Raw genomic sequence first — 26,813 nt, forward strand, 5'->3', positions numbered from 1 at the left:
TCGTTTCCTCGCACACACCCTTGTTCCAGTGCAAAATTTTTCGAGGAAAAACAAATTTATTTATTTATTTATTTATATGAGATTATATCGGTCTGGCCAGGACCAAGATAGGAGTGGTAATTGTAATACAGACAAAAAAGGGTGAACAACATAAAGAAAGCACGAGCAATGCATGTCAACACACCCACCGTGAAATTTCGCGCCATCATGCATGCTTGTTACATAAACTTCGTTTAAACGCGACGTTCATGCGCAGGCACTTGCATTTAATTGGACAGGCAGACTCCCCGGGATGTTCAACTTGTGGCGTCATACAGACTGTGGACCAAATACTATTGGTGTGCCCAGTGTATGCGCGTGAACAAAAAGTGCTAACCGCCTTTTTTGAAATGTTTGGACAAGAGGCCTCTGTCGAAGAAGTTGGTGCTGGGCGCTTGGCAGGATAATGGGAAGGGTTTACGGGCTGTGCGGGCTCTTGGGCGTTTTTTTTTTTTCTTGCGCTGCACGGGACTATACTCGCGCTTGTAAGTTGACGTGCCTGTATATATTTTCACATGCCTTCTCCCACATCGTCACCAATTATGATCATCTTTCTTATCTCCTTCCCCTGCCGCAGTGCAGATTAGCAAGCCAGGTTTTAATCATTCCGGCCCAACTTCTCTGTGTTTAATACCAAAAATCACATCTATCTATCTATACACCGTCAAGTTTGTGAAAGGTTCAAACACTTCAAAAATATAACTGATCTATTCGCGGTAAACTAACCTGCGCGAAAATCTCGAAGCAACTAAACACAGAACAATATGCGAACAACGTGTTTAACACATGCAATAGCACGTTATATCTGGCACACGAATAACATTTAATTCACGAACACGAGCAGAGAACATAACTACACCTGAAGACAACACTACATGTTCTTTACATAGGCAACCTGTCAAGACGCCTTAGCAGCTGCTGCCATTTCTGCCCGCTACAACCGCGGCAGAAATCTGGGCGCTAAGCTAATCCGCTTATCGGCGCTTGCTTCGACGACCAATGTTGCAGAGATATGCTTAGCCCTCCGCTATTGCGCTTCTGACGTCACTCGCACACAGTCTATTTGCAGCAGGTTAAAAACAAAATAAGTATTGAATGTATTCCAGGGGCAACATTGAATCGTTAGAGCGATTCGGGGTCGCCTTAACCCACCGGGCGGCACATGGGGCCCTAGGCAGACGGTTCTACTTAGGAAGAAAAACTCAATGAAAGTTTTTCCTCCCCCTCCTCCTCTACGCTGACGCAGTTCGACTATACGTCGGCTGCAACTGAGTTGCACAAGCGTCGACTTCTTCCTTTCTCTTTTTTTTTTTTTTTTCCAATGCGCCAGTATCGTTATACAACCGGCCACCGACTTTTTCTGCAAGCGTTATTGGCAGTTCATGGCATCTTTTTTACTATATTAATAGCATTCACGAGCCCTAGCCTTAATTTCGAACCATTACATCACCGTTGCCTAAAAATAACTCAATATCATTGCACGAAAAGCCTTGCGCGTATTCGAGCTCAGCTTCAGCCTAGCGTGAAATAACTCTTTCTTGTAGACGTCATTTTAAGCCGCACCTCGTATCTAGACTAAGTTCAGAGCTGTCCGGGGAAATTTAAATATACAAATATGCACGGTACTCAGCACGTTTCTCGGGTAGGCCATGGCTCTGTAAGTCGGTTAGCAACGATGACGTCAGGAGATTTTTTTTTTTCTCCGTTGTTACGGACGGCTCTTATTTGCGCAACAAACTGTTAACCAACCTTGCTGACGGCGAAGTAGAGGAGTTGGAGAGTGTAATAGCTACACATGCCCCCCCCCCCCCCCTCACCTCCCTCGTGACCTCGTTGTCGGTGAGTGAATTGAGAGAGAAGAAGGGAAAAAGAATAAAGGGGCATTTCTGAAACAGCCGCAGCCGGCAGGCCGATCGCTCTCATGTTGCTAGGAGGACCAAGTGGTAGTATTGCAGTGAACTTCTTTATTTGTTGCTGTCTTTTGCTTACGTCATCTGTTTTCTTTCAATTGCTTCTTTATAGTTTTTATTTTATTCTCACGGTTTATTGTGCAATTCCTGAAAGAGAGATGAAACCCACGCTGACTTAGTTCCACATAGTGCAGAAAGAAAGGTGCGCCATTTCCAGCTTGTCCCTATACTCTAGCCCATATAGAACGGTGCAGCGTGCAGGACGCTTTCGAAGCGTGTTTTGAGGCAGTCAAGACCACGTTCACTGAGCTTCCTCAAGTTTAATAAAGATCTTCACTGCAGTACTTGACTACCGTGATGGCAGGCGTCGTCACTTGGCCGAGCCAGTAAGGGCTCGCTAATTCGCGAAAGGTTCACGCAAACGTTCCTGACCAGCTCGTAGTCAGTCTTAATTGTATACTGAGCGTAATAATCCGGAAAATTACGTTAATGATCTAAAAGCTCCCATAAACACGTAAGGGAATATGATATCGTTGTAATAATGGTGGCCGGTGTGATCGCGACCACTTCGGTCATTTCCATAAAAATTCTTGAAGTTGTATGAGCAGGTTCACGAGCAGGTAACCGTTGCGATTGTGATTCTCGGGGTGAGCGTAATAATCACGCTACTTACATTTGTGACTTTTCGTGCCCAGAATTAATACGTTTACAAACTGTTCGTAATCACGATTACAATCATAACAGCCGTAATGACCCTGATGACCTTGACAGTCGTGTTCGGGACCGTTTGTAAACTCCGGTGAACATGTTCTTGAGCACTTGTCGAGCTGTCCACGATCGCGATCAGTTCATGTTTGGCAGCGTGCCCCGCGGTGAGCTCGTGCAAGCATTGAGCGGTCCCTGTTTGTTTGTTTGTTTGCTTGCTTGCTTTTTTTTTTTTGCATTCTTTTGATAGCGCGCAGCGCCTGATTGCGGACTGCGCGCTTGCCTTCTGGAGGAGAAAAGAAAAGGAAAAGGGCAAGTGTCCGCAGCACCTGAACGCACAGGGGAAAAAATCAAAACAAAAATCAAAGAAGTAAAAAAATAAGCAGCGACATGGAGAATGGAAGAAATCGCGTTCACGCACCATTTCGTTCTTCCTGGGGAAAATAACGCGAACGTAGGCGAAGGAGCCCTGATTGTCATGCCGCAGTGGGCCTCCCTATTTTCTCCTCCGTCGGTTGTTCCTTCAGCGCAGCTATCTGCGGCAATTTTATTCGTTGTTGCCTGTTTTTGTGCAGTTCTTCCCTCCCCCTTTTGTGTCAGCGCACGTCCACGAACACGGTTCGTCCTGACTGTCTTTACTCGGCCGACGCGTTGCCTAGATTGAAATGTCCTTCTCGTCTGTGTCGTCCTGGGGTTTTTCCTTGCCTGCCTATGTAGTCCCAGTGTATCGTGCTTCCCTTCCCCTCTTCTCCTAGTCCCTACGATGGCTCCGCTTCTGCTCTATTTCGTCTGTTTGACCTTTCTTTTCGCCTCTTTCCATGCACGGGCCAGCTTTATTTTCTCGTCACAGCAACTCAGCGTGGCGACATCAAAGAAGTCTCTAGCGTTTTATTTTTATTTTATTCTGTCCTCATTTCTTTAACACTGCTTGCATCTAACTTCTGATCCACTATCTGCTTCGCCAGCGGGCGTGTGGAAACACTGCGAAAGTTGGGAGTTTGCAAAGTGCGCGACGGGATCTGTTCGGGATGAATGAGACTCCGTGCCCTGCTTAGCTAATAAATCCGCATTTTGCACTTTCCCTCTCTTTTTCCTCGCCATTTTGATTGCGCACGTCCTATCCTAAATTTAAGCCCGTCTTCGTTCAGTCGTCTGAGGCAAGACAAATTAAAGTTTCTGAGATCTACAGTGCAGCTTCGTCGCCTCAAACTTCGCATATATTCGTCACTAGACCTCTCTATGGACTCATTGTTTGAAAGTTTCATGGTACGTTCCTGGCTTCGTAATACTTCACTATTAAGGTTCGTGGTGGTGGTGTCGAAGGGACTTTCAACCCGATGTAGTTATCGCTCTCTCGAGGCTTTGTTTACTTGTCAACTGATACTTGGAAAATGAGCAGAGTAATAGTTTTTTTTTTTTTTTTAGGCAATTTTTCTTTCACACTCCCTTACAGCTTCATGGAGTATACACAAAACAAAATGACCAAGGGTTGAGGGAAACGTTAGAGCGCTAGCCAACGTTTCGGCAAAAGGACTTGCCTTCGTCTTCGCCTCTCTTCGCCGATGCCCAGACGAAAAAGTTCTCTTGTCCATACGTTGGCTTGCGCACTGAGTCTCCCCGCACAACCTTTGTTAATTTTTCACCGTGTTCTTCAAAAATTACAATTTCGAGCCCTTTGTTTACCATGAACGTTATAATATAGCTGAGATAAATGCATAACGGCTTGTTTCCAACATTTCTTTGTACCGCTACTGTCGAATATACATGCTGTCCTTGGCATCCTGATAAAGCGAAACGGTGTTTTAAATGAGCGCTCCTAAGCTTGGCTACACCTTTGCTGCACTGCACTCCATTACATTCTTCCGTAAAGTATGACTCGGTGAAACCAATGACTACTGTCTTTTCCTCCCCAGTTCTCCCTTCCTGTTGCCCTCACCTCATTCCAAACAAGAAGAAAAATGACAAATACCTTATGGCTCCAATCGTTCAACGGCCCGGATGTCCGGCGGAATAATACCTCGCGGGCACGTTCGCCGTGCGCCTCCAATCATTTATCTTCGGGACGCCCTGGATGTATTGCGCATCGCCATCGATGATGACTTGCCTCCTTATACGTTCCCTTTTCCCTCCACTCTCCCCACTGCCACCATCATCGCAATACCCTTCATACACGCGCCATCCCCTTCGTTCCCACACCTCGGGCACTGTCGACCAGTGCCGTGATCGCCTGCAGCCTGCTAAACGCGGCGAAACAGGCAGCGCCACACCGCGAGTGGGTAGTACATCTCAGCACATGCCTTTCGACGGCAACGGGCGTTGCAAGCCTATTGTGCCTCCCGGTCAGGCTGATGGAAGCTTCCCTCGACTGTGTGAAGCTTGGTTTTCCTCTCGTCTTCATTCTTTTTTTTTGTTTTGTTTTTTTCCTTCTTTCTTTCTTCCTATATTGTGTGGCGTAAACAAGCTGCTGCTCCTGGCTTCTGTAATATCCTCCGCTTTCCCTCCTTTTTGTTTGCTTATTTTGTTCGTTGTTCTTGTTTCTTCGTCGTAACTAATTGGGCTTCATTTTCCCTTCCTATTTTGTGTCTTCGTCTTAGAGAGCACCGCCGCTCTTCACGTGATCACTGACTGAATGAAAAGAGCGTTTTCGTATAGTCACGTATGCGCCGTCTTTCTTTTTTTTTTTACTTTTTTTGTTTGTTTATTTTGATTTTTTACTCATCGTTCCCCTCACCCTATGGCAGGGACTTGGAGTGACAGAGCTTGCACTGAACAGCAACACACTTTAGGGAGAAAGCCGCGCCCAAATACGACGCAAACAAATCCTCAAGCAGGTAGTAAAACACTCGTAAGGGAAGAATTTCAGTGCGTAAAAAAGTTGTTAAACTTCGGGTAAAATCACGAACACCTTCCTTCTTTTTTCTTTTTTTTTTTTCGCTTTGTGATCAGCTGTGTGCGTGATTCGGACCAGACTACGGCATGTACTACAGCATTATTTGTTTACTTGAGCATGACTGAGTACCATTTCAAGAGAGCACTGTGTACGTCGCCATTCCGCAGCTTTTATGTTAACCAGGGCTCAGCGAACTACCGAAAGTTAAAACAGGCGCAAACTTGGAATTGAAAATAGGTAAAGATGAAAAGAGTCATGCTTCTTGGATACATACTGAGCTGTACTGAGGGCACTCACCAATGATCTGCCAGTTCCATGATCGCGGAGATGTTAGAATCGGCTCATCACTTGCAAGGCGCATCATAAAAATTCTACCGTTTTGGCACTGAAACGCTTGAAAAGGCATTGGGAATAAAGTTACACAGCTTTCCTTCCCAGGCAAAGTCTATCCTCTAGCCCTTTATGTCTGTGTTGATCAGCAAAAGATAGATTTAGTGCGAGTGAAATTGAATTTTATTTTGACATTTTCCCACCACTTGATTTAGACTTCTGACGTAGAGACTAGACTAACTTCAGTGTCAACGTTTAGAACTAAAAAGCCTCGAATACCGAAGGATGGGCCCAGCCAAGCCTCATGAGCTCAAGCCATGGTTTTAAACGCAAGTTTGGGCACAACAAATGTTTTATAATGCACAGTATCATAAAGCAAACGCTCATCTCTGCCTCTTACTTTCTGAAATTAGCCATCGTCCCTGTTGCTATGAGCAACCGTTTTCTGCAGTCGCAGTGATGGAACTTCAAAATCGGACCTATATTCCCTTTCTCCCTCTTTCGATATTTCCCGGTGTGTAGTTCGACCATTGCCTTCACTTTTCCTCGAGGCTAAGGAAGGAAGGCCCCGCAAATCTTTCGACGCCTTAACTTTTTTTTTCTTCTCTCGCCTTCTCACCGCACCGGCTGGATCCGTTTTTCTTTCACCTGTCACTCCCCTTATAGTTATTTGCTCATCCTATTTTTTTTTTCCTTGCTTATTTTACTTTTGGTCTTCGTCCGTCAGCGAGCGGGAAAGCTGGCCCTCAGGGTGTGGAAAGCAAGAAACAAAGTCGCGACGGAAAGCCAGGAGAACAACGAGCGGCGGAGGTCTTTGACGCCAGTGTCCGCTTTAATAGTGGATGATAGCGCAAATCCCGAAATGGACGGCGGCCGCGCTCCACTGGGCAAGAAGGGTCTGTCATTTAGCCTCGGAGGAAGTAGGGAAGATGGGGAAGGGCAAGCCTACGTTGAGCCCACCCTTGCGGCCGACAACGCCCCCCGATTCTCCGGCTGTGCATTGCCTACCCTGGAGGCTTCACGTACCTTCTTTCTCACCCACCCCATCTTTTCACGACCTCCTCTCGTTCCACCCGGACTAGCCCTACTCAGCGACAAAAACCTTCCTTCCTCATCCTCTTCAAAGTTCAATGCACTTCGCATGTCTACCACAGACACCGCGGTCTCTCCTATCACGATGTGTAGCGCGCTGAGGACGGCGATCTACTTCGCGTCTGGACACCGATATTCTTCTTCGGAACTCAGTTCTACTTTATTTTCTCCTTACTTTCATTTTAGACGAGTTAAGCTGCTTTGAAGGCAAATATACTGAGGTGCTTCTCGGAAGTTGGTTAATATTTTTCTTCCACGTATCTTCGTATTCAGTCTTTTAACTCTCTCCGAAGTTAACGCGAGCGAATAGAGGGGAATAAAAGATTGCCATGTTCTAATCGGTTTCCCCTACAAGCCGGTGCTCCCTGCCTTTGTCACGCGAGAACTTTGGAGTTCGTGTAATCCCTCAGGAGCCGGGCTCTGTTCCCACCCTCGGGGTCGTTGACATCTTTCGCAGGTGTTTATAGCGCCAGGATGAGAATGAAGTGCCGCGATTTTATGCGGAAGTGCCTGCCATCCAGGAAACGAGAGGACCCACATGCACGAAGACTAGAAGTTAGAACCCGCCCTGAATCAGTTTCATTCAACTCTCCTGCCATTATCATTGCCTTAGGCTTTACGTCGACCACGACGCAATTGACTAGCATCAATATCTAGGTCATGCTTTACCCTTAATTAGGATTCAATGTTCCCATCCTACCATTCTGATAGTTATACCTCAATAATCACCGCCATAGTTTTATTGTTTGCCATAGATATGTAGCAGAAGCTTTGCCACCTTCGGACATTTAGTTGTCCCAGACATCCTATTCCTCACATCATCCCTCTCCCCGTTCCTCCCCACTCCCAAAAACTTTCAGATTCATTATTTATCTATTCTACTGACTTCATAAATCATTTTGTTAAGTTTTTTTTTTTTTATTCTTGGGTTCCTGACAGGTATAAGTAAGAGCGATCTGTGCTGATGGGTTCCATGATAATGTGGACCATTTGTCGTCCTTCCATATTTACGATGAGAAACGCAGGATAAGAGAAGACTACAGAACGCCGCGCTGACTCACAACTTAAGTCTTTGTCGGTAAGCCAGTCAGTATTAATACCCCATTTGTTGCCAGAATTGGAAATGAGAAGATACACTGGCCAACAGTAGAGTATTTATACCGACCGGTTTGCCAATAATGACTTCAGTTGCAAGTCAGCGCTGTGTTCTGTCATCTTATATCTTGTCCTGTTTTTCGCGCTGTAGCTATTAAGATTGTCACCAACTCGCCCAACAACTTACTTTGTGGAACAATTGTCGGAAAGCGTGAAACAAAATTAAGATTAATTTGGTAGAATTATCTGCCTTAGTCTTACATTCTATGGTTTCAGTGAAATCTCTTCGGCGCTGGGTTTTTGGCGAATCGACAGAAATGCGCGAGCAGGCTTCGTTCTGGTCTGCTTAGCTTTTTATTGACGCACACAGTGTCATTCTGCTCAAATATGTAAGTTTTTGTTTGCTTTTTCACGTAATACGGGTGGTTGTTCTTTCGATGTTCACATCATTCTTTTCGACTGGTAAAGCTGATTTAACATTTTTACCAGCCCAATTCCTTAATGTTTGGTCTCGTAAAAAAAATATTATGCTGGGAAATATAAACCGCCAGCATGAAAAGTGAACCAACGTTTTCTGATTGTTATACCGAGAACATGTTTGAAATTTCAGATAGGGAAACAGGCATTTTTATTATTTTAATTGTCTTTTCCATGCTACGCTATCATCGCGTGGCGTCGCGGCGCATATATCGTCATAAAAGGAAACTGCGTTAACATTCTCTGCCCCTAGTCAATCTCCCCCCCCCCTCCCCCCCCCGCCCACCATAGGAAAGAAACGTCAGCTGCATAACTATTTTCTCTCAAAATTTTGACCGACGGCGTTTGTTTTTTGTATGTGTGTGTGCAACGTGGCAAATCTAATTTAACGACGTTTCAAAACCTAGTGTTTGACTCTACATACCTCAAATGTTGTATAGAAATGGATCGAAAAAGACTGGGACGAAAGCAAAACACGAGGTCGAGCGCTGGCAATTTAATGTATCAGCAACTCGCCCAAGCTTCTGTTTCTGCATATTTCAAACACAGTGCCGATTACGACACTTACAAAATATTTTCCCTGCTTTTGATATTGATGGTTTCAAATTTTGCCATATAATATTGCGCTCTAAAGACGGAAAACATAATGTTGTATCGGTAGCTTTAGTTGAATAATTAGCTTTTATTTTTCTCACCTAAAATGGAAATTATTTCCGCCTTGCTGTCACAGTCCACTTACACGGCAACACATTACTGTATCCTTGGGTACTTTATTTTCAAAGAAACATCTACGTCCAGTGTATAGGGCGATCAGAGCTCTCACCTGCCTCACGATGAAATCTCTCCTTTTCGACTAATTTAAGTCTTCTTTTTCTAGCTAAACTGCTCCTTCGTGCTCTCCCATCAACGGCCTGATTTCAATTAACGTTTTTCATTCTGAAAACTTCTTAAATCCCTGCTTCTTTTAAGCACCCAAAAATATCGCACCAATATGATTGGATATTAAGAACTGCTTGCCGTCAGTAGCACCGCCATCACAACCGACGTAACGTCGAAATGCAGTCTTGTGCACTGAAGCTTACACTAGCGCGTTTACATGGACCCGACAGGAGCGGGTTGAGTTGAGTTATCGGGTCGAAAACCGGTTATTGAGTTCGAGTAAACCCCGTTGGGTCGGGTCAAGTAGGCAACGGGTCGAGTCCAGTCAACCTCCGCGCAGGAAGTGGGTTAAGTGTACTCGAGCCCCTTGCAGGAAGCATGTAAACGCTATTGTATTGAGTCGGGGCGCAGTAGTAGAGGAGAACTGTACGGAAAACGCTAGAGATGCACGTGGGAAAAACCGGAATCGGGTGCCGTCTGCTAGTTCTTCGTCCCGGTGCGTGGTGCCATCGTAATTGCCGCTCGTCCAGAGCCTGTTCTGCGCTCGTCGGGTCGGGTTCATATAATCCCGGTAGGGGCCCTATTTGCATAGACCCTACAACGTAGGGTCGAGTTGGGAAGTTGAGTTGAGTGGACTCTATCCTACCGGGTTTGCATGAACCCGACCCGAAGAGCGCAGAACCGGCTCTGGACTAGGGGCGATTACGGCGGCACCTCGCATAGAGGTAAAGAACTAGAACGGCACCTGATTCCGGTTATTCCACCACGCATCGCTAGCATTGTCCGTACTGCTCTCCTCTTCCACTGTGCCCCGACTCAACCCGACAGCGTTTACATGCTTCTTGCAGCGGGGCCGAGTCCAGTCAACCCACGTCCCCTTTCGCAGGAGTTGACTGGACTCGACCGGTGGTCTTCTCGACCCGACCCAACGAGGTTTACATGAACCCGGTAACCGGTTTTCGACCCCGGGTCTAGTCCGCTCAACTCAACTGCCCAGCTCGACCCTCCGCTGTCGGGTTCATGTAAAAAGGGCTACTGCCTTTATCAAACTCTTTGTTGTCTTATGTGTGAGCGCGCTTACACGTGTGCAGATTGTAGTATTATCGACGTCATCATGAACATCACGAGATTACATCGAGTGGCAGAAAAAAACTGCTCTATATTCAACGCCATTTTTAACAGAATTAAAGGCGTTTTTATCTGCAGGACAGCAGTAAACATGCAGAAAAAAGACAACCAAAGATTTTGCCATGAAAAAGAAATTGCCGTTTAGTTTCACACACCGTTACTCAATGGGTACTGTGTCTTCTGTGCATGATTTGAGTCCCTTGTGTTGCGCATGTTGTGTAGCGTTGCGTGCCCGTGCCCTCGGTACTACTACTCAATCAAATCAAATCCTAGTCTTCTTGTACAACTAGCTCACGCGTTACTTATCATCTGTCTTTGTAGAGGGCGGATGCAGGGTGGGGGCGACATCAACTCTGCCCTCGGCTGCCTGCCAGACAAGCTCAAGACCGAGCTGGCGCTCCACGTCAATCTCAAGACGCTAAAAAAGGTTGGTTTCTCACGTTGTACTTATCCATAGTGGATTCCTGACATGTTTTTTACGCGGCAGCTGCCTGTTTCTACACAATGCGTCGTCAGTGTGATCTTTGTTGACAGGGAAAAATTACGAAAATGCATCTAAAAGGTGGTAGTTGGCACTGGCCGGTATCTTGATCCTGATGGAGTATAGGATTTGCCGATAAAAGGATGCTGCGTGAGGCGAGTGTACTCGGCTTGCTGATGTGCCTCTGCAAATTCTCCGATAGTGTTGTTGAGGGTCAGGCTGAGTCGTCGTTCTGTGGGTGTATTAAGGGGTAGTTTTGAGCGCTACTTCGTACGCCTAACGTATCAGGCACCCAATACATTAGAAACGTGTTTAGATATGTGTAAATGCGTGGTAAGCCATACGGCTGAGGATGAAGGCATAGATGAGAAGACATAGCTCGTGCTCTTTCACATCTCGGTGGTGGTCCGAAACTCTACGGATGAGGCGTGAAACTGCATCTTAAACCTGCTTGACTATTTTCTTAGCGATGATGTTTTGCAATTTCTTTGAATATTAAGCGCGACTATGCGCAGAGTTGCAGCTTCTGCAAGTTAAGCGTCCGTCTAGCAAGGTCACAATGAAGGAGTGAGGGGGCGGTGTTCATGTGTTCGGATTAGGAGCAGTTGGGTGTTCTCTGGTGAGCAATAAAATCCGATCCTCGCTGTATCACGTTAGTTCACGGTGGCCGCAGTTTGAAGAGTGTTATCTATGACGTCGTCACTAACGTTACGAAAATCTACCACTTGTATTCCAAATCATTTGCTTGGTCGAGTACGTTCATGAGTATAACTTATATCAGAATATGAAAGTAAAACCGCCGGCCGTACGGTGCAACGGGCGCTAATGACTTTGCGGAATGCGCATCGCGTTATTATGGGAAGAAAGTAGACAGAGAGCGAAGTCGCCATGTGTGTCGATGGCCTAGATACGGACACCCATCAGACTGCCATACCAAACCATTCTACTAATACAAACCTTTCAGCATAAAAAGGCAGTCAACTCACTCTTACTGATAAGCTAAACCCCAGACTTCGTGTTTGCTGATTTTCATTGGTGTTGATGCGAATAGTAATGACCATGCTGGGAATAATATAGACTACGTGTATTTTACCTATTTGTGCTCGTGGGGTGTTTTTCACCAATAACCATGATGTGCACGGCGCGAGAGGTTCTATATACGCCGTAGTGACGTCAGTGGCAGCGATAAACCTTTTTCGCCCTGATGCCGCCTAGCCTTTTTTTTTTTTTTTTATACGTAAGCAGACTGGCTCATTCACTTACTGCTTTTGATAAACATGGGAGTGAGTGAAACGTGCATTGCATGCCTCTGAAGTTGCGAGCAGCCTTTGTAATCTCTCCTCCTTTCCTTTGCGCTGACATCCGCTCGCAGGTAACAATCTTCCAAGAGTGCCAGCCCGAGTTCCTGCACGACCTAGTGCTCAAGATGCGTGCCTACATCTTCACCCCTGGGGATCTCATCTGCCGCAAGGGAGAGGTTGCCCGAGAGATGTTTATCATCGCCGACGGCATCCTCGAAGTAATCAGGTAAGAACACCGCGCGAGCTGAGCGCCATAAGTTCTCTTCCGCAGAACCTCACCAACGCAGTCAATGCGGGTTCGTCTCGTTGAGTGAACAAGCCAGAGCATGAAGTTCATCACCACCCAAACCTTCGCGGTGGCTTATTTTACCTAATCCATGCCATCTTTCCACAGTGGGATTATTCTAAAGTTGAACAAGCTATCCGCCCCTCAGTGGTTTACCTCAAATCAATCGTCGCACGTACCATTGTTGTGTATAACAGTTCGCGTCGTGTCAAGATATTTTAAGAAGTTGTTAGCGGAAGTTGGAAGCAGGTAATAGCACTGTTGTCGATTGCCTTGTGTTTTGTGGTGGGATTTTTATCCGATTGTCTTGGGCTCTGTTCCGCTGCCTTTTCTTAAATCTGGCTGGTGATATAGCACTTAAAGTGGCGGAAAATGATGTATTGGTGCCTGAGGAAAGAATCGCAAAGTAGGTGTAACTATATTTTTTTTTCTTCGAGAAAAGGGATTCCTTCTCTCATCTTGTGCGTTTGTAGGTTTTATGTAGCAGTAATTTCGATTTGACGGCCTGCAGCAAACAATCTTGTACCAGTATTTTAACGAGGTCGTGTCTTATGCCTCCTTTGTTCTGTAAGTCGCGAAACTATATTTTTCCCCCTAATCCTTCACAGTGACGTCTTCCTCCTGTAACTTTTATTTTTCAGGCTATCCCTCACTGGCTTAAATTTTGAGGTTCGGAATAATCCTCTTGGAACGCCGCATTGGAGACATACAGGTTTTATTAATTAGTTTTCGACGTTGCGTTCTTAGTTACGATGAACGCTATCTTAAAGTCCCGGTTTGGTTAGGTCTGGTCACTGTGGCTTACTACCAATTACTGCTGGCTGGGACAGATAACCGGGGCATGCCACGCACACTTGCGCCTTAGTGCATTCTCGCCGGCATTCCCACTTTCCCCTCCCGCTAACATTCCCACTTTCCCCTTTGCTTTCCCGATACGACAAGAAGGCAAGTGATTTGTTCACTAGCTAACTTTGCAAACAAATATCTGATATTGAGCAAAAACTTAAGCTGTACCGACGGCCACACGGAGTTAATTCTAATGCTGGCGCCTGCAGACTTGCAGAACAATAGACTTCTGACGTTGATACTTTCAAGCGGGATATCGAGCTCGCCATACTTCGCGAAGCGTCTACGCTGCACAGCTGTTGCCGGCAGTGCTCGTGTGACTAGCACCACAAGTAGCTATTAACAAGCTTAACTTCTGAGCGCAGGAGCTACTCGAAGTTTGTCCACCAATTTCCATATTGAAAATAAGGATTTGCTTTGAATAAGCGGCACTTAGGGCACGTAGATTCAAGGAGTTAGAATAAAAGAATGTTATTCAGAGCAAAGCTGCAAAAGGTAATATCTATGCACTGAAGCGTAACCTACGCTTAGGTTGATAACAAGGACATGCAATGTGTTATTCCAGCCATTTTCAGGCCACTTTACATTCTACAGAGGCAGACTTACACTCTAAGATAGGTGACAGTTTTAATTGACACCCATGTGCGTAATTTGTAATGCAAAATTGCACTATTCACCAATTCCTGTAAGATGTAGAATCCAGCCGCAAGTTAATTAAGAACAGAAGAGGCTACGGTGCATTGACTGCTCGGTACAAGTGTAGTCACAGCAAGTAGACGCTAGATGCCATGCCACGGTGACTCATTGATTAAAAATGGGTACACCCTCACTTGGCTCAAAAACGCCAGTTTGCACGTTTCGCACATGATAGCCATGGTTACTACCAACAACGAGGGTACGCCCTAGCCTGGTCCAAGCATTAATCGTTAACCTCGACACTATAGATCACTAGAATATGGACATCATGATCCGAAACGGAGTTAAAAAGGCGCTTGGCCTGCCCTAAAGCAATTCTACAGAGAGAACTTTTGAGTTGTTGGGTGCATAAAATTCAGTTTATTTCCAGTTTTGCTCGAAGGTAAGAATTCCTTCCCGCCCAACGCGCCATCCAGATGATTCGACTAGCAGCAACTCGTACGGACCAGACAGCGCTTATGGAGCTTAACTTAGCTAACCCGCAATGTCTCGCACAAAAACAAGCTATGCCGGCTGGGTTGTCTAACTCGTACATAGCAAATCCTCCACTCAGCAATGTGCATCCTATGGTCCACTAAGAGCGCCGGAAGGTGCGGGCTATATCCAGGAAAATTACGGTCAAGACACTCAGGCCTGCTACGTAGATACAGCGAAGTCAGAGAAAAGGAACACGGCGGTGGTATTCATTCCCCAATAACTTGTTGATGCCCTTGCCATTTGCGATGGCATTATATAAATGGCGGAGAAGGGGGCCATAGCTTTAGACGCCACGCATGCCACCTGCGCCTATATAATCATGGACTCTATTACTGCCTACCGAAACTACTTCAAAGGAATTATTGGTGGCCAGGCCACCAGAATGTTAAAAGGGCATGGCCACCCCGACAGAGATAAGCGCTTCGTCAAGGCACCAGGACATCAAGGTACAGAAGAAAACGAGTGCGCCCATGCCTTGGCCTGAGCCCACCGGGACTCGATCCCACCCTTATCCTTGCCTCCTAGCGATGTCGCGCAGAGGCTACAACACTGCAGATTCTCTCGCAAGAAATATCCGCCCTCTACCAATGGGCTCTCCCAAGCGGGGAAAGTTAGATGGCGACTCCTGCAGACAGGTACATAGATTTCACCAACCCATTTAATCACAATATAGTCGGGTCCTGCGACCTCATATGCAAACTTTACGGCGAGAAGGCAGGCCTGCACCACATGGTATGGACCTGCCCAAACAATCCTCCTGATAGCTCAAATATAACGCCAGCTATTGAGGGGTGGGAGCTGCGTGCCCTATCCAGCTTCGGACTCGAGGTCCAAAGAGCCTTCGTGACATGCGCACGGATAGCAGCGGCAGCTGCTGGAGTCCCGGACTAGGGACCCCATCCACACATCCTCCTCCCTTATCTCTCAATAAAGTTTATCAGTCAGTGAGCTCATGGTTACGGCTTCAATGCAAATCATCACGGCTACATTTTAATCTAGCCTAAATGCAAAAAACTTCATGTTCTGAAATATTATTGCACGTTATAGACTCTCCCCCTCTTCCTCCACTAATTTCTACCCCGAGTGGCCAACTTGAATCCGGAAGCTTTCACAAGGCGTTGGTCCTCTATGAAAGAAAAATTGCAGGGTTGGATTGAAGTTTCCTTAGGCGCAGTAAGGCGGAAGCATTTCTTTTGATGGTGCAGTGTGTATGCTGCGTTTGCCATTACTTTGTTTAGAAACAACTCTTGTGATCGAGTGAGCCCTTCCATATTATCAAACACCGGCGTTGGTGTGGCTTTAGATAACCTAAGCCTGGTGTCACGTTTTATTTTGGTGCGTTCTGCCAGGGGAGCCTTCAGTGAGCATTTTTGGTAGGTTATTTCAGTCTATCGGGTTAGACAGGGAGTTGGTGTGTGGGGCATTGCACATTGTCAGCAAGCCCACCCGCTTGAGAGGCTGCGTTTCCTCCGTTCATGATTTGAAACGTGGTTTGGCAGGCACGAAACACTCAAGCAGAATATATGCACCCATTGCCAGGAACAGTGTACAGCAGACCTAGGGCATCTTATAAAGCAATGCACATCTTTTTCACGAGGAAAAAACAAAATTACGCGTATTCTACATGACGGCATGGTCACCCTAGCACATCAGACAATATCGAGCATGGAAATACAACATGCCATTGCGACCTATGGCAGTGAGAGCGGCCTGTTTCGAGTAGTGTAAGAAAGGTCAACTTACAATGCGCAGACCGGCAGCATGGAAAGCACCGAGAAGAGATAATTACAGAGAACCGAGAAGCGAGAAGCTACACGCCCATCCCTACTAACTCCCTAATTACACAAACAGCGGCAGTGAGGCATCCCTTTCAATCAAATAACGGCTTCGTTCATTCCTTCATTCCTTTATTCATTCATTTATTCATGCTTACTGGTGCAAATTCTCCTGCTGCATGTCCATTCCTTAATGCATTTGCCGTTTCTAATTCGTGCTTTTGCTCTAACTTCGGTTATACCAATACAAAGAGCGTTGATTAAAACACCAAGGTTGTGTTTTTGTAAACAGCTTTAAAGAATCATCTAAGGTTGCTTGAATTCTACATTTTAAATTAAAAAAATAAAAAATGTGCTGGCGTTTTCGAGCCATGGTCATTGGCGCCGGGAATTTGATCTCAGGTGCGCCTCGAGGGGCCGACTCCACTCTTCTTCGCACGTGGCGGAGCCGGAGCCGCTCGCTTCTTCCTCAATTTCACACACACCTGCTGCTTGTTATTGACACGCCTGGCAAACTGTGTTCGTGCCGGTTCGTGTCTCCACAAGTATACAACATTACCTGACACAATGCCACACAGCCTTCCAGTCCCCTGCATACCCTTTCCCTCCACCGCTACCGCTACCCATCTTGCTCGCCTCTTGGTACCTCCGCTAGTGCATCGGCTGCTTTTCTTTGACATTCTCAAACAGCCATGAAGGAATTTAACCACAGCAGAACGTGTCTCGTGACGCTTGGTCGAGCTTCCGCTCTGTAAACTATGTTATTTATTTGTGTCTGCTCTCACTTCCTTGCGTGTGCTCCCCCTTTTGGTGGGTTTTTATTTCATCCCCGTACGCGAGCGGGAAGTTCGCTCGCTACGGCGATTGTATTTAAGCGAAGTTGATTTGCCGTATATATTTTCTCAAGCAAATTAAAACTCCCATCGAGTATGCACCTCGCGTTTCTCCCCTCTGGCCCGAACCCGCCGCAGTGGCGACTTCTCGCACCGCGTGTTGAGGACCACAGCTCTGTCAGGGCTGGCACGCCGGCGCTAGAAGGCGACTGTAGCGGGGGGGCATTATTTCAAGAGTAACCCGATAATCTGGCTTAGCAACGCAGCATAGCCAAGCATAACAAACCTTTCGCTTGCATAACCGATACTTTTTGTTTTGTTATGCACGAAACCTGCTGGATTCGACCGAGACTACGCTCGCAGACTTCGCCCAAAGTCGTCCAGATAGCATATGTGTATGGTATCTTCACCTTGGTTAAATAAAAGATCGGCAAAGATTGAAGCTCATGGATACGACGATGTCTAATGTAGAGCGCAAGAGTGTATTGCAGTTTTAAACGAGCCGTGATTGGCTGCGGCGATAGTATAGTGCCACGGCCATCGAATGGCCATGATAGTGCTATCGCTCGTGGGCCAGGGAAGCTGGTCGGTTCTTTCTGACGCAGGTTGGGAACCCAGTCACGGCAGTATACTTCTTTTTGACACGCTCTGCCTGCTAACTCTGATGACAGGCACTGTAACTCTGGTGATGCCAATTATGAGACAAGAAGGTTATCAATCACTTTTGAAGACTATGTCATAACAGTCATGACACTGTTTTTATTCGGGTCTTAAAAACGCCTAGAAATTAAAAAAAAAATATTGTGTACTTATTTCGTTGCAGTGAAACTGGAAAAGTGCTCACCCAAATGAAGGCCGGTGACTTCTTCGGGGAAATCGGAATTTTAAATCTGGACGGATTTAATAGGTAAGATTTAACGCTACCACAGCCTGTCTTGGTATGATGCGGTGCCGGAGAGATATCCGCTTTTTCAAGGACAATTCTTTCAGACATCTCACGGGGCAACCACTAGAATGATGAAAGCGTCATGCCTGATTTATTTCGTGCCTTCTCTCGCGGTAAGAAAATTATTCCTAACATAAGTGCTATTGAGCAGATGTGACGGCTGAGATGGACCTGACACATCCAGACACGAGACGTAATGTGTAACTGAGTATTGGCCTTATATTTAACTTGCTCTGTATCTTTATATATTTTAGCACTTGAGTTTGGGAAAAATTGCGCTCCTCGGGGCAAACTATCAGCTTGACCAGCAGCGCTTAAGGCATCAAAACACGGAATTTCGGTGCTTAAGCTACAGGAGACCGTTTTCATAACAGTCCTGTGAGTTACAGTCCTATGGTTTAATTTGTTCCTTGAACCGCATTAGCACATTGTATTCTTTTCCTTAGAGCCATACCGACTTTCTTCTCTGTCTCAAGCTGAAAATTCTGAACCCCCTCCTTCATTCTTGTTTTCTTCCTCTTTTTCTTCTTTTCCTTCCTTCTGTCTGCCTCTCTCACTGTAACAGACGAACGGCTGACGTCCGTTCCGTAGGCTACTCGGAATTGTTCAGCCTCTCAAGGGAAGACGTTCTCTCTGCCATGAAGGACTATCCCGAAGCGGAGGTAACTGCTTCCATTTCCACTTTTCTCACCTCTTCTACAGCGCTTCAAGCTGTTCGTTTCATCCTGCATAATTTTATTTTTTTCCTATTTACCTAACACCGACAGACACTTTCCGACCTTCGTGCTCACGGAGACTTATTACTCGTGGCGGCGTGAAACTCCTAGCAAGTTTTGAATATACATGGAGGGCTCTGGAAGACTTCTATCTAAATGTGACTTCGAAATTTCTTCCATATTATGTTATTACGCCCCTTACAATTAAGTGCTTCAAAATTTCACGGCAGAATTTCTTCATTAGCGTCGCTGCGCCAAGCCTAACGCTTCCGGGCTGTCTATAAACGTTGACTATAGAAGAAACTGTTCTCATTGTGCGCTACGCTAAGAAGGCCGCTTTATGAAGAAAAATATAGTAGAGGGCACGAGGGAAAAAAAGAAATTTGGAGAGGCGGATAACTAACCAAAACCTCAACTAAGAAAAGATGTTTTACTTATGAACAGAGGATTTGTTTCCTAGGCACACGTCGCAAAACTTTCGTTTGCTGATCGATCCCAGTTGCACTTGGAAATGAATAATTAGTAGCTGGAGCTCGAAGCCTTATCATAAGGAGGTCCGGGTTCTTGGACTACTGCGGCAGGCATAACACTACATGCTGTGCGGTGCAAACATAAAGTAACATATACTGCGTTTGCTTGGTGTTTCCGAAAACAGCAACACCAGACGGCCTCTACGTATTTGTCCTAGCCGCACTGTGCCGGCCACAACAGTTCGGAGGTTTGGAGTTTTTCTTTTTTTTTTTTTTAGGCATCTTTACGCTAGGGGCATCACAAAGTCTCATAGTCGACAAGCGTAGTTCAATGGAAGACTAAAGAAGAGGGGAATGGTAGGGGGCAAGAACTGCATCCACTGTGTGTTGCCCTCGTCTATGCATTGGACTATGATATGGGGTTCTTATGCATTCCAGTCTAGTATGCTTGGAGTGTACGCGAAGCTCGCAGAAGCAGCAACTGTTCACTTTGTCAAAAAAAGTCGAAAACGTGCATACGGGTAGCAATCAATTACGATCTTTGAACTCGTCACCCTTGTCATTAGGGGCACGCTTTTGTCAATATCTCTGCGTAATTTATATATGCATCAGCTGCTTTACCTTTTTTTAAATTCATCCAGTAAACCCTAACCCGTATATGTTCTAGACCAGAAAGAAGTGACATTATTTGCCACTGAGGTTAGTCCACTAGGGATTGCTTTCCCACAAGCACTGATCACTCAGACATCAGCTATTACTTTCTTAACTGCAGACGGATGTCAACCATAGTCTCTCCACTCCGCAACTCTTCCTCGCTATGAACTGTCATTAGATCTATTTCTATCCCCCTGTGGCTTATAGGGTAGCCTGGTTGGTGGTATAATGAAGGAGTTATGACCTTAGTGAAATAGATGGTATATCATTTCGTTGAGTCGCACACCACAGTGCCGAATGCCTTGTTTTCATAAGGGTTCCGACATTCGATTTTACTTATAGCACTTTTGAATAGACCGTACGCCTGCGGGGAGAGAAAAGCAAAACGACTAAACAGATTATGCAGGCCGGAAAGCAGCAACGAACGTATTACCGCGGAGCTGAGAATCTTCGCCGAGAACCAAAAGAATGGGGTCAATGCACAAGCAATCCACGGGTAACAGGAATCCGGGAAGGGTGTTGAGGATAAGCCCCACACTCAGAGAACTTTTGTTACAACAAGTCTTTTGTCACTTCGTGCACGAGACAAGGAATATTAATATGATGCTTCTGTTTTGAAGGTAAAGGCAGGAAAGGCGTAGCAGAATTACCTGGAGCGATTCGCCGGTAGACTTCGGGCAAGGAATTACCAAACAGGATATATATATATATATATATATATATATATATATATATATATCGCAAGTAAACTGTAAGTGGAGCATGGCTCGAAAAAAATAAAAGCAAAGGCAAAAGGTAGAAGTTTGTAGTTCTACCCTAAAGACAAGTCTACAAAGATAGGCGGAGGAGGAGGAAGATGAGGAAGAAAAAAGACAGGGAGGTTAACCGGTAAAAGAAACCGGTTTGCTACCCTGCACTAGGGTAATGGGATGAGTGGATATAAAAGCGATGGGTAAGAGAGGAATGGGTGAAGTCAGTATAGTCACATTAAAGCCATATTACTTCACATAACAGCAAATTCACAGCCTATCGATCAGGCCCGTGATTTTCACGAAGCGGAGCAGTGCCTGGGAGGCCTTCACCGCCGACGATCGCCGCGGCCAGTGACCTAGAATCTTGATTTCAGTCATTGGGCGTCTATCTAGACGCTCCAGCGCAAGGCAGAGACACTGTCTTTCCGCAACGTATATGGGACACTCACAAAGAATGTGGCCTATAGTCTAGTTGCACCCGCAGGTTGCACATGCAGGGCTATTCGCCATACCTATCACAAACGAGTGAGCGTTTGTTAACGCTACACCAACCCTCAGACAGACTTATACTAAAGGTCACGATATGATCTGTGAAGAGCTTTCTAGCAAGACTGACAGTACTTCCGATAATTCACCACTTACATGTGTACGGCCTTCGTCAAAAGTTCTCGAGCTGGTAAGGTTGCTGGTATGACGACTGAATATAGCGAGTTCTTGTCCTTGTGGAGCGTAGGAGCTTAACAGCCCTATAGCTCAGAGACTTGGACATAAAGTTCTGCGGGAACTCTATTACACGTTTCACTACCAAACGCCTGAGACTCCAGAAGGAAGTTTTAAAGTGTGTCCTTTTCCAAACTAGAGTTATTCCTCCTTCTCATCTGTCTTTTTTCCTCCTTTTGCATTCTCTCGGACCTATGTGGCAGCCTCACGCGTTAACTTAAGCACACTAGCTAATTTCAGGTCAAAAATACAGAGCTACACTAAAGCTATACTCGAGAATAAACATAATCCGACAAAAACCCTACACGTATGGTTTTTCTGCTAACATTATTATCAAACAAAATTTCCATTTCCATCTTCTTTTCCTACCTCTCGTCTCTTTCAAGGTATTTCACCGGTCACATTCAAAGGCTGTTACTGCACCTTTCCTCCTATCGGAACCTCCTCCTCCTCCTCTTCGCGCGGTCTGTGAATTCAACAGTGGTCGAAAAAACCGTGCTCGGGAGGGTGTGTGACTCCCTCTGTTCTGGACGCAGGAAATCCTGCAGGCGATGGGTCGGAAGCGGCTCATGGAGGCGCGCCTGGCGGCGTCCGTGAAGAAAGCGGACGACATCATCTCGCGAAGCACGGTTGGCGCTGGCGGCACCATGGCTGCCGCCACGGCGACGGTGGCGGCCGGAGACGGCTCGGCCTCGCCCCAGGGCTCCGTGCACTCGAGAGGCCCGCGCTCCATGGACGCCATGCGAAGACTCCGCAAGGATGTCAAGAACCTCAGGCAGCTTCTCAGGAGCCGTACCAACACCACGTGAGCGCCAGTGTTGCCTACGTGCCGTTTCATCACTTCAGGTTTGGCACCCCGCTGCGACGGTTCAAGGGTTAGGGCGCTCGACTGCCGATCCTTAAGACGGCTGTCCGCTCCCGGCCGCGTTTCGACAGTGGGGAAAAACAAGGCCATGGACAAGTTAACAAGATGTAGATCATTCGTGAAAAAAGCTTTATTTCTGTCTTGTCGAGCAAACCAGGCTAATGAAAAGTACTGAGTCATAAGGAAATATTTCCGCTATATATAAAATTAAACAAATTTTTTTTGGGGACAATATAGGCTCCGTCTTAAAGGATATCACGTGACAGCATTAATGGCTCCCTTTTACCTGCCATTCTTGCGGATCCTTGTTTGCGTACATTGATTTTCTTGCTCACCTAATTACGAATTTCTTAATTTCTTCTTCTATCATCACACGTACGCTTTAGAATACAAATGTATATGAATGTGGCTTTCTCTTGGCAGCCTGCCTGTGGTAAATTATCCTTTTTCTTTCGCCTTCCTTTGCACCAACTTAGCACCCAGAAACCACCGGACATCCAGCTAGAGATGGACCCCGTGCTGTCTTCAATGGATGACCACCAAGAGGACAGCGAAGCGGCGACTCCGTCCACACCGGTCACAAAGTCTCTGCAGAAGTTGCTAAGGCGAGTTGTCGACACTCGCTACGTTTCTGATCATGCTTCATTCAGCAGTCTCTTCTCGGTGGTTTTAGCCTGTAGTCATGTCTAAGGTGGCCGCGTCCGAAAGACATACCTATCTGATAAAGACTGTTCGAGCTGGCAAAGTACCGAAAGACTAGATGCTGTTGTGGATCAAGAAATTTCAAAAAGCCATTTTATTTGATGTGGAGCGGTAATTGCGAGAACTTTTTAAACCTGAAAATCAACTACAGAGTAAAGAAACATTTGTATACTACTGGATTACCGCAAAAGATATTGCATGTCCTTAGGACATGTGCTAGAGGTACCTTCATTATAGGGAAACTGCTACTGTACTACAGTCTACAACATAAAACTGATCATGCAGATAACAAAAATTTAACAAAATCTGAGAAAAAAAATTGAAGTCAAGCCAGTCAAGTTCAATCAAAGGACGTCAATTTTTTTACCTCTTTTTCAGGCGGTTTCATAGCCGCCAGGATTCGCAAGGCGGCCAAGCCCTAAAAGGTATGAACGCTCCGACGCTTTGGGACGTTAAGACCCATATACCTAAAGTGACTATTTCGAAACCCATTGCACATGTTAACCAAAACCGAGACAATGCACTCCTCGGCATATCAGTGTTCACTGAAATCCTTTACGACAGACCGAAGGGATGAATGTTAGGCGATAAACACTGGCTTTTTTTTTTTCATTGCTGTCTCCCTTGTGTGCTTTCGCTATTGGTCACAAAATGCAGCTTTCCAACCGATGGAAGCTTTCACCTTTTGATCCTCCTGTTTATGGTGATACCAACAGGGTGATGTTACGTCATAGGAAACCCATAGGAATCGCAAATTCGGTAGGGCCATCAAAAGCACGATTTGGGCAAAAGATTCGACTAACACGCGTTTAAAGAAACACCCTTTCTAAATCTTTACAGCGTGTATAACTTATGTTTTGCGAAAGCAGAGATAAAGACCGAAGAGACACGAAAAATATGGTGGTAGTTAAACCGAGACGAAGCGTGAAAGCATGTGTTTATCTTTTTGTGCTCATGGTGTTGCTTTGTGTTTATAACTTAATGAAAACGACAGCATGAAGCGCTGACCGTGTGAGAGTGGCGGTAAAACGCGCGGGACGATCGCTTATGGCAGCAGCTGTGAAGCAAAGCACCATTAATCGTCGATGCTCGCTCAGCGAGGGAGTATTTCAATGAAAGTGGGACTCACCTGAAAGCAAGCTACAATACCAAAAGTGAGAAATCTGAATGGATGTCAATTTTGATCTAGCTGGCTAACCTAAGGCGTTTTTGAAATACAATGCAGCCTTACTTTTCACTGGTGGTTTCTGTGGTATTTTACTTCCATCGATATTTTCACCTTCCCGTATTTTTCATAGTCATCAAGAAATAAAGAAAAAAAAATGAGGCGATAGCTACGAGGTTCCACGCTTGCTTCCTATAAAAAAAAAATACGTTCATTGAAAATCACTCCACGCCAGCGTCACATTTATATTTTCGATTGAATACCGCTATGCTGTCGCTATGTTAGCCAAGCAAGGTAACTTCACGCAAAAAGAACACACAAGTATGATTTCAGGTTTCGCACCTCCCAGAGCAGTCCTTTTGCGCTAACATTAAATTAAGAAAGCAAACCATCTTAGCCATAAAAGCGACCTTATTTCACTATCCCCCTCAAGACAGTAGTTTTCTCAACCGTTCACCATATTTTCTTTCCGTTTCCGTTTCTTTTTCATAATTCAGTCCTTAAAAACACGACATAATGGTGTTGGATACAGTGTGTCCCATCGCATACACTCCACTTAACACCTCGCAGGTCTCGTCACCAGTATATCGTGCATCAAAGGCGAAGAAGAACTGGTAGACATCGCCAAGAGATCACAAGCCCTGAAAAATACGGGTCCATCTCTGACGCCAACCGCCAATCAGGAGACGTGCAGCTCCCCGGCGCAACCTATCGGCGCCGGGCTTCCTCTTTTGACGCGTATCAAAATGCTCCGGGAAGCCGAGAAGGCCGCCAAAGCTTCGGCCCCCGCCGAAGCTCCCTCCAAACCCTTTCAGGCGACCAGCGGCGGAGGTACAGTGCTCTCACGCCGCGAGCTATCCTCGCAACAAGACCGCGCCCCTTCGCGTCTCGAGCCGACGGCCCAGTCCAGCTTACTCGAGCGAAGGAGACTCTCGCGGCTACAAGGAAACGCGTCCTCGGACGTGGCCGGCAGGTCGACGGACAAGGCTGCGGCGCCGCCTCGCAAAAGCCTAGCAGACGCCCTGCTTCGACTCAAACCTGGCGACCAGCAGGCCAAGCAGACACCTACCGTCACGCTTCAGGTGCATCCACCACCCAGCGACTCGGCCGCCGACGCCGTCTCCAACCAGAACATCCCGCTCCTCAAGAGGGTCCTCTTGTTGAAAGCCATGGAGGAAAAGAAAGAAAAAGAAACGAAACTCCAGACCACCGCGCCGCCCACCGCCTCCCTTTCAGTGGCCACGGTGGACAAACCAAGTGCCTCAAGTAGTAGTGTTGTGTCCACAAAGCTCTCGCCATCACGACCAGACACGCTCTCCCTGAGCCCGTCGGAATCAACATCACCTGCGGTTGCGGCGGTGGCACCGACTCAGGCGCCGTCCGCAACGCGAACTCAATCGGCGCCTTCTGCGGCAGCCGAAGCGGGGACCAAGGGAGCGCCACGTACTCTGTCTCCCAAATTCGAGCTGGAGGACGACGTTTTTCGTAGCCCCAGCCCCAAGTCGGAGCCGTGTGATAGTAAACCGAGGCTAACCCACGACGGGGGTGGTGATGGCGGCACCACGGCGAATCGAAGGGGCAGCCCGTACGCAACGGCCGCAGCGGCCAAGGCCGCTGTACTAGCACCCCAAGTAAGCGTGGTCAGCATGTCGCAGCAAAGAACGGGAGGCGGCCTGGACACGCTAGAAGAGGCGCAGCACAGTTCCGCCGAGTCAGGAAGCTTGGACATCCAAAGAGAGACGCAGCAACAGCAGCAGCCGGATGTCGTGGCGAGACTAGGGCCCCCGCCCGGGCCGACGGCGTTTCCTCAGCAGTCATTCAGGAGCAGGCTGTGGAGCAGAAACACGCTAGAAGGGCACGCGGCCAGACGCAGTTTGCTGCAGAGGATGGAAGCTGTCGAGCTCGAATCTACAGACGCCGGCTCGTATCAGGCACCACAGCGGAGGCTACCGCCGCAGTCGGTTCGAGTACAGCCCAACGGCGGCCCGGCCAGGGGTCGGATTCGTAAAGTGATCATTGAAGGGCCGTCTCCCGAGAACGGTCTGGAGCAGTGCCTTGTGTCGGAGCTGCTCACGCAGGAGGACGGCATCGAGCAGTACGTGGCAGCTGCCATGAAGCACATTAAGAGCGCCTTCAAGACATACTTGGTGAGAGGTGCCGGGCATGGTGTAGTTTTCTGTATATATATATATATATATATTATATATATATATACCGGGTGTCCCAGCTAACTTGAACCAAGGGTTACAAAATAATATATTTCAGGTAGGTCAGTGAAACCAATTGCATACAACTGCCAGCCTGTTTGCGCACTACAGGCAATTTTTTGTTTGGCAATTACTTAATTAGCTAATTATGTTAATTTCTCTACTTTATTAAATATCGACTTTAGACCAGAAATGTGAATTGGAAAGTTGTAGAGCACCTTCAGAAACCCCCATTCCATTGATTGCTATAAAGAAAGTCTCACGTGTATCTTTTTTTCCGGACTCAGAAGAAAGCCCGCGAAATACGAATAATACCACGTGACTAGCGCATTTGTGCGCCGCGATTGTGGTGCTCTCAGTCGTGGTTTGAGCGAAC

General features: G+C 46.6%; 1 protein-coding gene across 1 annotated transcript in view; it reads left to right on the plus strand.

Moving 5' to 3' along the window:
- The window catches only part of LOC146196695 (uncharacterized), a 68,292-nt gene that overhangs the window by 25,866 nt on the left and 15,613 nt on the right, over positions 1-26,813 (plus strand). Inside the window, exons 8-15 of the mRNA XM_084598465.1 lie at positions 10,867-10,972; positions 12,399-12,553; positions 18,064-18,147; positions 18,752-18,848; positions 22,035-22,303; positions 22,840-22,968; positions 23,444-23,490; positions 24,801-26,377. Coding sequence (XP_084454591.1) covers positions 10,867-10,972; positions 12,399-12,553; positions 18,064-18,147; positions 18,752-18,848; positions 22,035-22,303; positions 22,840-22,968; positions 23,444-23,490; positions 24,801-26,377 — 2,464 coding nt within the window. The remainder of the gene's footprint in view (positions 1-10,866; positions 10,973-12,398; positions 12,554-18,063; positions 18,148-18,751; positions 18,849-22,034; positions 22,304-22,839; positions 22,969-23,443; positions 23,491-24,800; positions 26,378-26,813) is intronic.

Source organism: Amblyomma maculatum, chromosome 3 (genome assembly GCF_055883805.1).
Source record: "Amblyomma maculatum isolate TAMU_Amacu chromosome 3, ASM5588380v1, whole genome shotgun sequence".
Taxonomy (NCBI): domain Eukaryota; kingdom Metazoa; phylum Arthropoda; class Arachnida; order Ixodida; family Ixodidae; genus Amblyomma; species Amblyomma maculatum.